Source organism: Drosophila subobscura, chromosome J (genome assembly GCF_008121235.1).
Source record: "Drosophila subobscura isolate 14011-0131.10 chromosome J, UCBerk_Dsub_1.0, whole genome shotgun sequence".
Taxonomy (NCBI): domain Eukaryota; kingdom Metazoa; phylum Arthropoda; class Insecta; order Diptera; family Drosophilidae; genus Drosophila; species Drosophila subobscura.
Window position 1 is genome coordinate 12,571,732 of NC_048532.1, and position 14,953 is coordinate 12,586,684.

General features: G+C 46.5%; 1 protein-coding gene across 1 annotated transcript; it reads left to right on the top strand.

The window, feature by feature from the left end:
- Positions 1 to 1,109: 1,109 nt before the first annotated feature.
- Positions 1,110 to 3,501, top strand: LOC117895499 (hormone receptor 4). Its single transcript, XM_034803195.1, is given in 2 exon segments — positions 1,110 to 2,586; positions 2,589 to 3,501. Coding segments are annotated over 2 exon segments (1,503 nt in total). The 5' UTR covers positions 1,110 to 1,688; the 3' UTR covers positions 3,194 to 3,501.
- Positions 3,502 to 14,953: the final 11,452 nt, after the last annotated feature.

Below are 14,953 nucleotides of genomic sequence, written 5' to 3' on the forward strand. Positions count from 1 at the left end.
CGCCCCTTTTTTCGAACATTGCTCCACACACATAGCAGAAGCACAGTGGTGCAAAAGAATGTTCTGGAAATTATCTAAAGATAAAAAAAACGATATAGCAAGCCACTCGATAATACTTTTGGTGTTAATTTATGTTTTTTATTTATTTCCTTCAAGGTTCTTGTTCATCTGTGCTTTATCTTCTTTGATTTTACTGTGTGTGCTGCATTGTGTGATCCATTTGCGATGCTTTTCCTTCCTTCTTCTTATTTCTGTTAGCTTTTCTTCGTATTGTGCTTTTTCGTCTCCTTTTTTTCCATGTGTGTTGCGCGTCTTAGATCATTTTCATTCTGATTCTTTTATCGGTGTTCAGATTGTGTGTGCGTATGACTATGTGCTCCATCTCGCTCTTCTTTATGTTGCGTGTTGTTGTTCTTGTGTATGCGTGTCGTCGTCTGTTTGTTAGCTTCTTTTCACGAATGCGTTTCAATTTGAATGGTTAATGGTGTTTTCTGTAACAACCTTGCAAGCTCTATCATACAACTTCTCAACCTCGGCCTTGCAGTCAGGGCAAATAGCTAAAGGCAGTTGCGTTTTGGCACCCCAGTAATTGATCGCATCTATTTTTTCCTGTAGACGCTGGTTACGTCCCTGCGTACTATTGACGAATGTTACACTTTTGGTCTCGCCATTGCAGTAGCTGCAACGGTAGAATGTAGCTTGCACTCGGGCGATGCTTCCCATGATAAATGAAAATAAATTGCAAAGGAAATATGGCTCTGAAAATTTCTGTGACAGCAGCTTTGTAGCAGGAAGAGAGACTGACCAGGTCAGGCCAGCTGTTCTAGGGCTGCATTCACTTGACACATAACAAATATCGATATTTGCATTGAGGGTATTATCGAATAGATACCGATGATGCGTTTACGATAGGAGCTATTCAAATTCAATTCAGAATACCAATTTTAATTAAAAATAGGCAGAAACTGACACAAAGAACCGAAAGCTGCTCATCTATAAAGGAAATTCTACCAATATTTTACCATACACAGTATAGTTTTTTGTTCCCAATAAACACCGCATTTGGTATTTAAGCCATTGAATACGAACAGGAGTCTTTTGCACCACTGTTCTATGCTCCATATACCATGTGGCTAAAATGAGAAACTTTTTCGAATGAGCCTGCCCTGCTGCGGACGCCAGCCAACCAGGAGGCGGCGCGCCTTGTGGTGGCTCGCACAATAAAACCACAGAATATGTTTGTCTACGGCCAGAGCAGATGGGAACCGTGGGCAGTGGGAAGTTGAGAGTGCGACAGAGAGGGATGCATCGCGACGAAAGAGAGGCAGGATGAGAGAGAGACAGAGAAAGAGAGGCCGTGGCATAAGGGTGTCCGCGTGCTCTCCGGCAGAGGCAGAATCTGAACAGACTCCGTGCAGAATCCAGACAGATGGGCCGAATGCCGCGAGTGTGCGGAGAGTTCTCCCAATTTGAATGGGACAATATGAGAATACGAGAATATCAACTGGACTGACTCGGGTGGTGGCAAGTTGCAAGTCGCAAGTGGCAAGTGGCGGGTACTTAAAGGAGGAACAGATTGCGGGCGGGCAGCAGTCGAAGCTGGAAATTCGAATCGAACAGAACGGAACGGAACGAAGTCCAGACCCAGTGAGAAACGAGAATCGTAACGAGTTTAAAGCCAACTGAAGATGAATTTGCTCATGGATAGCCTGCCGTCGCATGCGAATCCTGGCTCGCGTCGCTCCACGCCGCCACAGCACACGGAGCTGAGGATTTCCACATCCTCGCCGCACCACAACCAGCAGCAGAACCAACAACAGCACCTGCAGCAAAACCATACACAGCAGCAACAGCAGCAACATCACCAACACCAGCTCCAGCAGACATCCAATCTAAACAACAACAACAATGAGACACCCACATCGCCACCTGGTGGCAAGACCACACTCAAGCGCGCCTTTGACGTGGCCTTTCTGATGATGCCCGACGAACGCATCAAGCAGAAGCAGGCCGAGAAACAGGCCCGTCTCCAGGAGGCACTGCAGCAGCACCACCAACACCACCAACAGCTGCAGCTCCAGCAGCAGCAGCAGCAGCAGATGAACCACTATCCCACAGATTTGTCACCGCGTGGAGCTTCGTCGCAGCCACCATCGCCGGCGGCCATGGAGTACATCAGCCTGCTGGAGGCTCGTCAACGTTATCCCCAGCTGAGCATCCGCTCGCCGCGGGTGTACGATGATCCCACACTGGTCATCCCGCTGGTGGATTCTCCAGAGGCCACGGCCACTGCCTCGCCACCGCCGCCAATGCGCAGCGCCTTTACCAAGGTGGCCTCCTCGTCGTTGTCCACATCCTCGTCGCCTTCGACCACATCGCGCCTGGAGTCGCCCGTGGATGTGGGCGCCCCTCCATTGAGCCCGGATCAACTGAGCTGCCACTCGATGAGTCCGCCGCTGGTGACGCCACCGCCGCGCACCAACAGCGGTGGCAGTGTGGGAAGTGTGGGTCCGCCGCATGTCGCCAATGCCATGCCACCCAATCCCATTGTGTACCACAACTTTCGGCCAGAGTACCAGTTCAACGGGCCTTCCAGGCGGTGAATCCCATGCAGGCGCTACAGGCACAGCATCGACTGAAGCAGCACCTTCTCTACACGCGTCCGCCGGGACCGGGATGCCATCCAAATGGTGGAGGAGGAGGACCGGGGACGCCCTCGTCGCCACCGTCAGGTCCGCCAGCGGAGTTTCTGCACGCCGCCTATCCAGGATTCGGACCGCCACCGCATCCATTCGCTGTGTCCCAGCCCCTGCAGAATCCGGCAGCAGCTGCCATTCTCTCCACGCTGATCCCACCCACACTGGCCTCCACCTTCACCCTGACCGCCCAGAACGTGTGCGCCAAGTGCAACATTAGTTTCAGGATGACCAGCGATCTGGTCTACCACATGCGTTCCCACCACAAGAGCGAGGTGGCCTGCGATCCCAATCGCCGCAAGCGCGAGGAGAAGCTGAGGTGCCCCGTCTGCCAGGAGACTTTCCGCGAGCGGCATCATCTCACCAGGCACATGACGGCCCACCAGGACAAGGCCAGTGACCATCAGCCGCAGCTGGAGGAGTCCAGCGACAACGAGATTATCAATGTGGTTGGAGGCACACCGCCCGGACGACGGATGGGCGGTGTGCCCAAATGATCGAAGCATTTCTTCGGATACTTTTAAGAACCCTGCCCCCAATCCACCCAACAAGTCATCGTTTTTGTGCCCGTAATGCCCATTCTCTATTGTGATATTAATTTTAGTTTTTCCCCCTGGACTTTCTGTTTTCTTTAGCCTTAAATGTAGTGCAATTTGTATCTTAAATAACCCCTCCCTCTATGTCTATTAATGCTCAGTCTTTGCGGGAACCGAAAAGTTCTCTGGCTCAACTCATTGTAAAATATTAGAAATAAGTTGCAGATCTGCTAATCTTAGCATTCAATGTGTGGCTGAATGTTTCAATAAAAATCTAATTGTTATGCAAACTTAATGGAATTGTTTTGACTTACCTTACCGAATTCCGTAGAAAATATTACTCCTTGGACATCGAATGCGAATGAAGTTAGTCCAGCTGAAATTATTAATTAAATCATTATATGCCAACGATTAAAGACTTTATTTTATCTAGTAAAGGATTATTAATAAATTATATTGTAAAATCTACTTCTAATTTGACTTTCTTGGTCTGATAAGATTTAATTTACACAAAACCAAGTTGTCTCGTGATGTTTAATTAAATATTTCCAACTAGATTCATGTTGGATTACAGCGATTTGTACTTTTAGCCATAAAATCAGGTATTGCTTAGAGCTATCAATATTTATAGGCGGCGAGATAGAGAACTCACTAGATTCCAAAATATGATTAATTTTACCCTAAAAGTATCTTCCTAGTCCGACCCATTATTCCGTTTTGTAGAGCAGACCAAAAACATAGGTTCCCAGGCTTAGAAAAACCATCCAAAGTCAGTGGCTGGCACATGCAGGGCCGAAAGCATACGCCATATGTGAGTGGAGTAGAGAATATGTTCGACTTGTTAGCGCAGTGAAGCTGAAGTCGCGGGTTCGCTGGGATTCGGATTGGGATGCGTTGGCCGCATGCAGCAATTAGATGCGGCCACAAAAACTACGACGCCGACGCTAATGAGCTGACTGAGAAGAGATTGGTCTGGGAACCGAAATGGGAACAAGATGGAGGAGGCCTTGTAAAGCACTATCCGGGGTTGTCCTGATCAGACGCCGCACAGTGGTGCTTTCAGGCATTTCAGCATGCAAAATTCAAAACTGCTGGACCAATTAATATATTTTCATGGGAGAATTTTCATATTCTAAGTCTTAAATGTGCACAATGTGACTCTATCATTTAAATAAAATATAATAAGGCTTAAGCTTCACTTAAACTGTTTTTGGATATTTACAGGCACATTAAATTACTCGTTTTTACCACCAAATATTGACAGCGGGCCCACTGTTCACCGTGTTTAATGCAAAGTGAAACAACGAGCCGGACGCTGACTTCCAGTAACCCATCATCAAGTGCTCGTGCAGTTTTTGGCAAAAATGTATTTCGAATTTCAATATTTCCACACTCATGCGGCAGGGGAGGGGAGACGACCCTCGTTGGGCCTTGCCACAGTTCCCATGAGCCAGGAATATGTGTAGCATGGCAAATTCCTACAAAGCGCAACGAATTCCTTGGGTGGTGGCGGCGGCAGCGTCTCTGGCTCTAGCTCTGGCTCTGTGCCTCGCCGCGGCACTCAAATGAGCCACAGCGAATCACGTTGATTTAGCGTGGCCAAATCCTGTTAGCCCCGTGCCACAGAGCCACACAGCCACACGATTCTCCCAGGACGTCTTCCTGCCTTATCAACTGATGTATCAATTGATGGCATCGCTAAACGGCAAACGTTCTGCTCCGATCCGCTCTGCTCATTGTTCCCATGATGGGATTAGCATTTTATGGCTTTGTGTTCGCTGCTTGCCACTTGATAAAGACATTTTTTTTTTCTATTTCTTGTTTCCCAGGAGGAAGCACAGCATATCTGGGGAATAGAATCTGCGGAAATTGGGGGAAACCACAAAGGTGGAAAGGTTTGGAGGTGAAATGTCTGCTTGGGGGAGTCCTTAAATCAAATTTAGAGATAATCTTTAAAATGTTACTTTATTATTGGAAAGTACTGCCCAAGGAGTTCCCAAAGAACTTCCTAAAACGAACTTTTTCTAAGGGAAAAAACATGAGAGAATTCCTTTTTTTAATTTTATTTCTTTTCTCACTTCCATATTTTGCACTTAAACTCAACTGCCGTTGATTTATTTTATGCATTTCCCCAATGAGCAAATCCAACTTCCTTTAAAAACAATTACAACTTCCGCCGTACACTCCGCCTGCCACAGGCCACGGCGTATAGCCCGGCGCTCACATGGAACTCAGTTTGCCGTAAAGCAAACACATCGTCAAAATCACATTTCCTCATTTACAAGAGGCGGCTGGGAAAAGTACTACAAACCTCTGAAAGTAGAGGCAAGTGGCAGTCAGCAGCCAGACGGAAAGACAGCAGCCACTCACTCAAAACGACGCCCAGGGCAACCGCAACTCTGGCAAAGGCAACTCCACATAATAAGCCTCATCATCATGCTGGGTGCTACATAATAGCAGCCATAATCACATTTCATATTTATCACATTTCTACGCCCACCGAATGGAGCAGGAGCAGGAGCAGCAGCCGCAGCAGCCGGAGCAGTGCTCCCATCGAGCAGCGACCTGCGCCGCTTTGTTTGCCTTTCCTCCTTTTGCCTAACCTCGCAATTTGACCGTAAATAAATTGCCTGCTCATTTGGTAAGCGGTGGGCCTGGGCCTGGTCCTGGGCCTCCCCACTCAAACCTCATCAGCATCCAATGCAAAGAGAGAGAAAGCGAGCGTATTACCGGATGGGGTAACCAGCTCGACATCGTGTTCAAATACGTTTAAAACACAATGCAAATACCGTTATAATAGCACAGGCAACAACCAGACGGGCAGTAAACGAAAGCTGTGCAAGTCGAAGCATTAAATACACTTAAGAATGGATCATTTCTGGGGCAGAATAAATGAGATACCTGAAGTAAAGTTATCTTAAAATTTTCATAGAAAAAGAAAGACTGTTGATGAGCAACAAGACTATGTATCCAAAGACTCTTCTTCTACAGATCTGTAGATCTACTTCCAAAGTGCGCAGCTTCTATACAAAATTAAGGCACCCTTTAACAAGAGTATAGTAAAAAGCAGACAGCTGGAGCAGACCCGGGCCCAGGGCCTTGGCTCCGCCTCCCATCTCCACCCTTCGATGCTCAGCCCCGTAATGGAGCCCCGTGCGTATGAGTGATTCCTGCTCATCTGCGCTTAAAAGTATGCAAATACTTGAGTGGGGAGCAGCCCATGGGGGGCGTGTCAGGAGCTGACTTTTATGACATTGTTGTTGTTCGTTGTTGGCTGCTGTTGGTTGGGTGCTTGTGGCGGGGTGCCCGGCCAAAGTGTTTTTTAACTGCAGGCAATTTAATTTCCACTGGCTCCCAGGCGTTTTTAATTTCAACTGCCACTGCAATCGACGCGTCGTTGGGTTGTACGATTAGCTTTGGTGGGGCAGGAGGCCGTAAGTCCCTCGGCAGAGACTCCAGAGAGAGTGCGAGTCACTATAAGAGCCCCAGAAAAACTGACAGCCAAGCCGCTTAAACTTTGAACTTTGTCATTTCAATTTTCGCCAAACGGATGCGCTTTGTTTCAGGCCACACAATCACAGTGGAAGGAGGAGACACCAGCTGAGCATGAGGATGAGCAGAATGTGGCCGAAACAGAGACTGAAGCTGGAGAACTGGATCCGAGGACATCCATGAGCCGACCGGAAACATTGAGCCTGACAATGCGACTTTCGTTTGCCGAAAACTGCGGAGGAGCCTCACTCATGGCACGGCCTGCCATTGTTTTGCGGTTGCGTTTGCCGTTGGCTCTCTGTCAGGTCCAAGTCCAGGATGAGGACGAGGACGAGAGTCTGGGAGGCCCGGCCACCAGTCCAGGAAGTTTTTCATGCGCCATGACACTTTTTGTGCGATGCGGTAGCCATTTTGTACCGTGCCAGGATACCTTTGTGCCAGAGTTGGAGGAGTAGAAGCAGGAGAAGCAGGTCGGCTCCATTGAATTTTTCCGAATATTTTTGGATGCATGGAAGCTGTTTGCCATGCCCAAAAGACAGGCGGCGGCTTACCAAAGCCAAACACACAGAGAGACAGACAGACAGACACTTCTACAGGGACCAGGAGCATAACCAGAAGCAGCACCAGAAGCAGAGGCAACATCCTTGCACATCCATGGCCCCGTCCTGGCCGTAATTTATGATGTGCGCTTCCCTTTTCCAGCAGTCGTTCGCTCGCTCGCTCGCTGGCAGTTGGCAGTTTTTAGTTTCGCAGTTCTCGGGCCCAAAAACTCTGCGGCTGTTTTCTGCTGTCATAACTTTGGGTCGCATAATTAATATCGTAGTTGTAAGCCAGCGACGGGACTGACTTTTTAGTTGGACCGATGCACAACTTTTATGGCAGCTCCTCGTGCCTGTCCTGCTGCTGCTGGTGCTGCTGCCGCGTTGTTTGCTCAATTAACTTAGCAGGTAGTTAATTTTCCAAAAGCCGCAAGGCAACAACAGCAGATCCCGTGCCCAGAAGTGGCGTGTTTTGCGTGGGTGCTAATTGATTTATGTGCAAATGTTGCTGCGGTCTCCCGTTTAAGCTGACTTTAAGTGTTGTTCCAATCTCGTCGTTTATTCGTTTCTCCATTTCTTTATGTTTCTGGGGGTTTATTGAAGCATGAAGTACATTTGAAACGCCGCCAGGATAAAGTGAGTGGAAGGGAAGTAAGCAATAAGTTTGAAATGCACTTGTCTGTTTCAATAAAGAATTGTATATGTTGGCTGTCAGGGATTGAAGGGTGGATAAGCCACCACCCTTGGGCAAGTGCTATGGAATGATCTCTCGGGGTTTAGGAAGAGCTTTTCCTTTATACAACAATTCTTCACCATTTCTATCACTATTTACACCCTAGAAGAAGACCTGATCGGATCCCGCTCTATTCTCTGTTCAACTTTCCTTTATTCAATAGATTTTTTCCATTGGAAAACCCTAGCGCCATAAATATTCAGCGAAAGCCAAAAACCATTTAATTAAGTTATCTTTTATGGCTCGTAAATCAGACCCAAAACAACGTGGAACGTGGAAAACAATACAGGAATCGCGAATATTCCATATTCATGTGTGGATGTGCGGTGGAGCAGCTTCCCATTCATATGCCGTGAAAGGTGCCGCTGGACTGGCGAAAAAAAACAAAAATTCTCGCCAAATAAAATAAATGGCACAAGCAAACGCACGACGCTGACCATGTTGTTCGCTCCTTCCCATCCCTGGAGCCCCCCAATGGCTGTTTTCTCCTAATGTATGATTTTAATTTGGAATATTCCATTCCATGGGGCAGTCGGAGGAGGAGGGGGGCCTGCATATGGGTGTACACATTATGAAATTATGAGCATTAAAATGAAGAATGGCCACTTATCTAAATTACACCATGTGTGAGGAGAGCAGGGGACAGTGACAGCGGACAGGGAACTAGAACTGAAGCTGGAGATGGCACTGGCACTGGAGCCTGGGTGGTGGCTTGTCATCGAACAAGTGACACACTACCCCGGGGATAAACGTTCAGGTCTGAACTCTGGCCGGGTTAAGCACTCCACCAGGCCATATATCATGGCGAATATGCTGAGTATATGGAAATCCCTGCCGCCAAGTGATAAATGAAGCACAAAACGGCAAAAATGGCAGCAATACAGCGACGTTCACACATATGCCAGGTGGTAGAGCGACATGGAGTAAGGAGCAGGGGGAAACCTCATAAGACAGTTACATCCTTGGCACAGTCTGTGCGCAGAAAAAATAAAAAGAAACCCCACAAATATGTCATTTGACATGCTAAATATTTTGCCAGCGACTTTGCTACGAAAAAAAGGTGTGCGGTAAAAAAACTGTTGACTGGCACAAAAAAACAACACCATAAACCATAAATGTTGGGATATGTGTACATATGATATTTGGTTTTGGGATTTTGAGTTGTGGTTTAGTGAGCAGAGGGTGTAAGCTGTGGAATCTTTGCATGGAAAAATTCATAAATAAATAAATGCAGAAGTCGATGGAATAATAAGAGCAAAACTCTGTGTTAAGTATCACAACTTGAGGAACTTCGGGCACTATGAAATGTACCACTTTAAAGATTAAAAACAGTGCAGAAATAAGGCAAAGAATTAGAGAGTTTTACTTATTTTTTCAGTAATCAATCAAACAACATTCTTTTTTTAAAACTTTCTTTTCAAACAGCCGCATTATTTTAAACGATTTCAGCGATTCTCAAAACTTTTCAATACTAATCAAATCGATTCATTCATCAGCTACACTCACTCCCCCACTCTGAGGGTCTCCCCACACAATTGGCCAACTATTAATGTGCTGCCAACGAAAATGTACGATGAAAACATTTGCAGATACAGCCAAAGGAGATGCGAAAGAGAAAAAGTTTGTTTTTTAATAGTTAAAAGTTGCAAATTTGAATGGCTTGACGCGGGCAGAGATAAGAAACAGGTTCGCCAATAAATATTGACACCATTTTGTGTTTATGGAACTGGAATTTCGCGCAGATAAAGAAAGAGTGGGTAAGGGAGAGAAGGTTGGCCGATAACGTTGGCTATAATGTATAATGTCGCGGCCCAGACAAAACACAAATTGAAACTGAAAAGTTTTCTGTTTCCTTCAGTTCCACAGAGTGAGGGAGAGGGAAAGAGTGTGGAATGCGTATCGTAAAAAATAAAATTATGCAAATTTTTATTATTTGATTATGCAAATGTTCGCGCTTGACGACCCTTGGCATAAGGACGACAATATCCCCCCCCTTGCTCTCTAACTCTCCTCTCCCTATGGCTATGTTCGCGGGTAGCGGGACATCCTTCCGCTAGGAGCGGAAAAAATCCCGACTGTTAGTTGGGTTCCCTCTTTTCAAGTAAATTTGAATTTTTTGCTGGCCATTTCCCTCCACGCGAGGAGCAACTCCATGCACGGAGCAGGGAGGGGGGAACAGCGTTGTTGGGGCGCCTCTGTGGAGCATTGTCATATGTGGTTGGAAATTTTGAATCTGTTTGCAACCCCTTCGAGCGTATCCGTTTCCTTCTGTCGCGTGCGTGCCCCATCCCCATCCCAGTCTCCATCTCCCCTCCCTTGTCGTATGCGTATTTATATTTTCTCTTTTACTTGTTATGCCTTACACTCATTGTTGTCTCGCTCCCTCCTCGCTCCTCACTCTCTTTGCGCGCGATTTGAATCTTTTAAGTGAAATATTGTTGAAATCATTTATGCTCCAGTGGGCGAGGACTTTCTGGCTGCCATGGCAGTGTGGCCACACGTACACCTCGTATTCCCCTAATTGATAAACGCCACTAACTCCCCGAAGAAGTCACGCAAAATTTGTTTAAATCTTGGCAGAAAGAAAACCCCAAAAAACAGATAAAACTTGAACATAAAGTTTTATGAGTCCTGGTCTGGTAATCAGGTTGAATAATTACCAAAACGTGCCAAAGAAAGAGTTCAACAAGAAGTCGAAAGAGAAACGTTGCTGGCTAAAGGAAACTCTTGAAAGTTGGAAGTAAAAAAAAGTTGTTTGTTAAATAAATATTGAGAAAAATAAAATATTTACTCGGCTGCTTAAATATGTTAAAGTTAAACCATATTTTTTAGGTATTGCATGGAAAGTTACGAATTAGTTCACAAGTTTTTTAGGAGTTAAACCAAATTAATTAAAGAGCGAAAGGAATTTACTCTGAAAATGTTACAACAAATTTAAAATATCCCCGCATTTATTAAGTAAACTTTCAAACAGATTATTTTTTGTAACAACCAACCACAAAAAGTGTACAAAAATTTGTAATCTGACTGGCAAACAAGTGGCAGGGCGGGGAGTGAACCTCACTTATGGCCAAACAAATGAGTGTCAACTTGAGAAGGAAATCCATCAATCATCTGGACAACAAAACATAAATCAAGCTAAGAGTCAAAATCAAAGTCAAAGTCTGACTAAAAGGCGGAGGGGGAAGCGGTTCAGTCTCGCCCGCAGGCAACTATTGATGGGCAGTCGAAGACCCATCAGGATGATGAGCCATTGCCGGGATTGAGCAACAATCGTTCAGCTTAAGCGTCACTTCCGGCATGTGCCAAACCCAAAACCCAAAACCCAAGCACCCGATCCCACCCAGATCTATTATAATAAAACAGAAAATACTTAGACAGGAGACGGGGAGACCAAGGAGGAGCACACTCTTTGTGCGCGGCAGTCTGCTTATTTACGCCGCATTGTATGTAGAAACTTACATATGGGTGAGCCTCCAGGCCAGCTCCAAGTCCCAGCTCCCAGATCCACCAGTGAGAGAGGAGAGTAGGGGAAAGGGGCGTCCATACGGCGGGGCACACATCACACATGTTGTTGCGAGTACACACGTATGTTGCCTGCAAGCGATAGCGTCGGGACGTCGCCATTTTTTTGGCAGCCGTCTCTCCCTCTCTGCATCCGTTCTCGTTCTCTTTCCTACTCTTTGGTGTCCTCTCTCTCGCTCTGTCTCTTTTGGGGCACACAATCTTGGGCAGCAATCGCAGGCGGCACATATGTGCAATCATGTGCAGGCCACCCATGCTCCACGCTGTCCATGCTGCTGCCCCCCTTCGAATCAATTTCCTGTCTCGCTTCAACTACATTGTGGCGACTCCATTTTGGCATTTGCCATTGGCGCTCAACGTGGATACGCCTCCCAGGCCGCACGGCGCATGCTCAGCTCAGAGAGTGCCGCGCTCGAAGTCGAATTTCGAAAGAGCAGACACACACACACACACATCCTGGCAGATTCCCAGCCGCACATGCCACAATGCCGCATCTGCTTAGTGTCAAATGGGAGCGGTGCGAGCGGATGGCGGATGGCCGTTCCAATCAAAAGTCTAGATAAGATGGCACTGCAGCCAGTACGGCTACGGGGTTCAAGCTGCACTTGTCCAGGAAGCTGTCCTTGTCCATAAATCCCAACAAGAACTCATGAGAGCGTTAAATTGAAACTTTGGATTTTACGCAGCTTAAGTTTTTTAGCAATTATAATAGACGGGGCAACGGGCGGCAGAGTGCAAAATAATATTTGTAGCAACAAACAAAAAAAAACAGGCGTTAACACTTGTCATTCGGTCGACAGGAATATGTCACCTGTGCCCGTGCCCCGGCACCCGGCGCATCCAACCCCCTGATTCCCATAGTCAAATTCAATCAACACTCTGGTTTCACCCTCATCTATAAATCTCAGTTCAACACAACAAAAACAATCTCACATAAATTCCTATTTATGGCCCGACCATTTGAACCTTTTTGTGTGCCCCTGCCCCTGCCCCATGGCCCGTGCTCCCTGCTCCGACTGAACGCACACACAATCAAAAGTCGATTAGCATTCAGAGCAGACCAGAGATCCGCACAGGACCGGACCCCGTTTTGCAGGACAAGCTACAAATAGGCAAACGCAGGTAATCGCATTTCATATTGCAGCTTCTGCCGCCGAAACGAAACCAATTTCCCAAACCCAACCCCTCACCCCACACCCCGAACTCGTTCTGGAAAATCTGCTGAAAACACAATGAAAATATTTCTGCCATGTCCAGAGGCGGCGCAGGGATGGGTTGTAGGATGTGGCAAGCGACTCTATCTCTTTCCCTGTGACAAGTACAAGCCACTTGTGCGTTGATGATAATTTTCGAACCATTTTTTGGGTGGGAATGGGAATTGGGGGAGACTGGAGTCTGTAGTCTGTAGTCTGAGGCCTGGTAGAGAGATATCCCTGAAATCGGCTTATGTCGCCTGTGGTGCGCCATTGTGCTGACAAGGCTGGAGGAGCTTTTGTCTTTCGGCCCAATGGACAGCCCAGGAGCAGAGTTCTGCCGGTTGGCTGGCGTGTGCTGTGGGTAGTGTCATGCCCATTCAGGTGATTTATGCAGAGTTTTAATATTCAAAAGCAATCAACTTGCAAAGATGTAACCAAAAATAGTTATTAGATTATTTTCTTGGTATTTAAGATGGGGAAAATGTGCCAAAATGTTACTAATAAATGTGAAATCTATTACAATGAGGAACAACAGTGTCTAGAGCGCATTCCTCCCCAGCAATAATTAAATATTTAGTAATAGTCCAAATCTCATTAGGATCATTAGAAGAACCAGCTTAAAAAACACAAAATTCAATTATGTCAAACATTTCAGGACTTATCTGGATGCATTATCCTGGGCTAATGAGCGGCTCTTAGTCGGGCGCGGCGCTCTTCTTATCTGCAGAGCCACGGACAAAGGAAGCCGCAGACGTAAATGAAATCAATTAAAATTTATCACATGCCAGTTGCTTCCATTAAGACGACACACAAAAGACGCACCGTTGCCGCGTGATGGTCCCCAAGGTGCAATTCGTTAGCCATTTCGAGGACAATGGCGGTCAGGATGTGGCTGAGGCTGAGGCTGTAATTTGTCCTGGCGTGTTGTCGCGCAGTGTCGCGGCTCAGTTGTTATCGGCTCAAGGAAGACAATAAAACGGCGTCGCGTTTGTCGCTTTAAATAATAAAAACATTTGATTTGCCAACTTTGGCACGTGGCAGGACCTTAGCAGGAGTCACAGGACTCAGACTGGGACTGGCTGAGAATGCGCAAGCAAATCGCAGATAAAGCCAACGCGTAAATTAATGGGCGGCACGTGTCGGGGCGGCTCGTGTGGAGAGGATTGGATTGGTTTGGCTTGACTTGTGATTCAATCGGGATGACTCTGCCCTGGCCACTGGCTGGCTGACTGGCTGGCTGGGTGGTCGAACGACCGACATGTGTGGGAGCAGCTTATGGCCAGCAAATTATCGACTCTACTTATACTGGTGTGATGATGGCAAGTGATGAGCTGACCCCCAGAGTGTTTGCTCTGCGGCTGATAATTGAGGCGTAAATGTTGGCACACGTCCGACGGCACGTACGGGGCTTAAGTTGATACATTGTTGCCACACTGCCACTGCCACTGCCAAGTGGAGTTTATGAAGCGATTTTACAGTGTCCCAACTCGCTCTCACATTCACTGTTTTAGTATGTCAACAATGTGGGATGATAACCCCATCAAATTTTGATAGGGAAATACGACCATCAGCTTGCTGTGCGGGTTGCAGCTCATTGTGCAGTTCATAAAAAGTTAATAAACCCTTTGGAAGAAGTATCAATGGCTGCACAACAAAAGACTTCGCATCGCCCCTCAAACAAAGGCGAGCTTTTGATTTTCCAGTTGATGTTGTGGTTTCAAAGTGCCCGACCAAACCTTTGACCATATGCGCTGAAAATGATCCAGGGGAGAGCAGATACCTACTATGATATAGAAAGAATACCCTTAAAATGGGATTTTATTCTTATTTCTCTGCATAAATAAATCTGAACTCGGTCTTGGTTTAGTATTTTCCTATTGTTCTATCGCATAAATCTTAGCAAAAATTCCCATAAATTCATATTCTTCCAACAAAAACCTCAAGCTAAAGCATACATAATCGCTCCAGAAGGCTATACTCTTACTCCGCGACGATTAAAACCACCCCACTGAAAAGTCGTATACCTCAAAGAAAGTCACACCACCAAAGGCTGGGATTACTGGATAGATTTCCAGCGGGGACGTCTGGCATATGGCCACTTGGCAGCGTTGAAAAATCAACGAAGGATATGCTAACAAAACCAGAGAGGATGGGTTAACAATTGTCGAATAACCACAGGACATGCACATGAATGCTCCTCCTGTGTGTGGGATTTGTGATTGCATGTGTGCCAGAA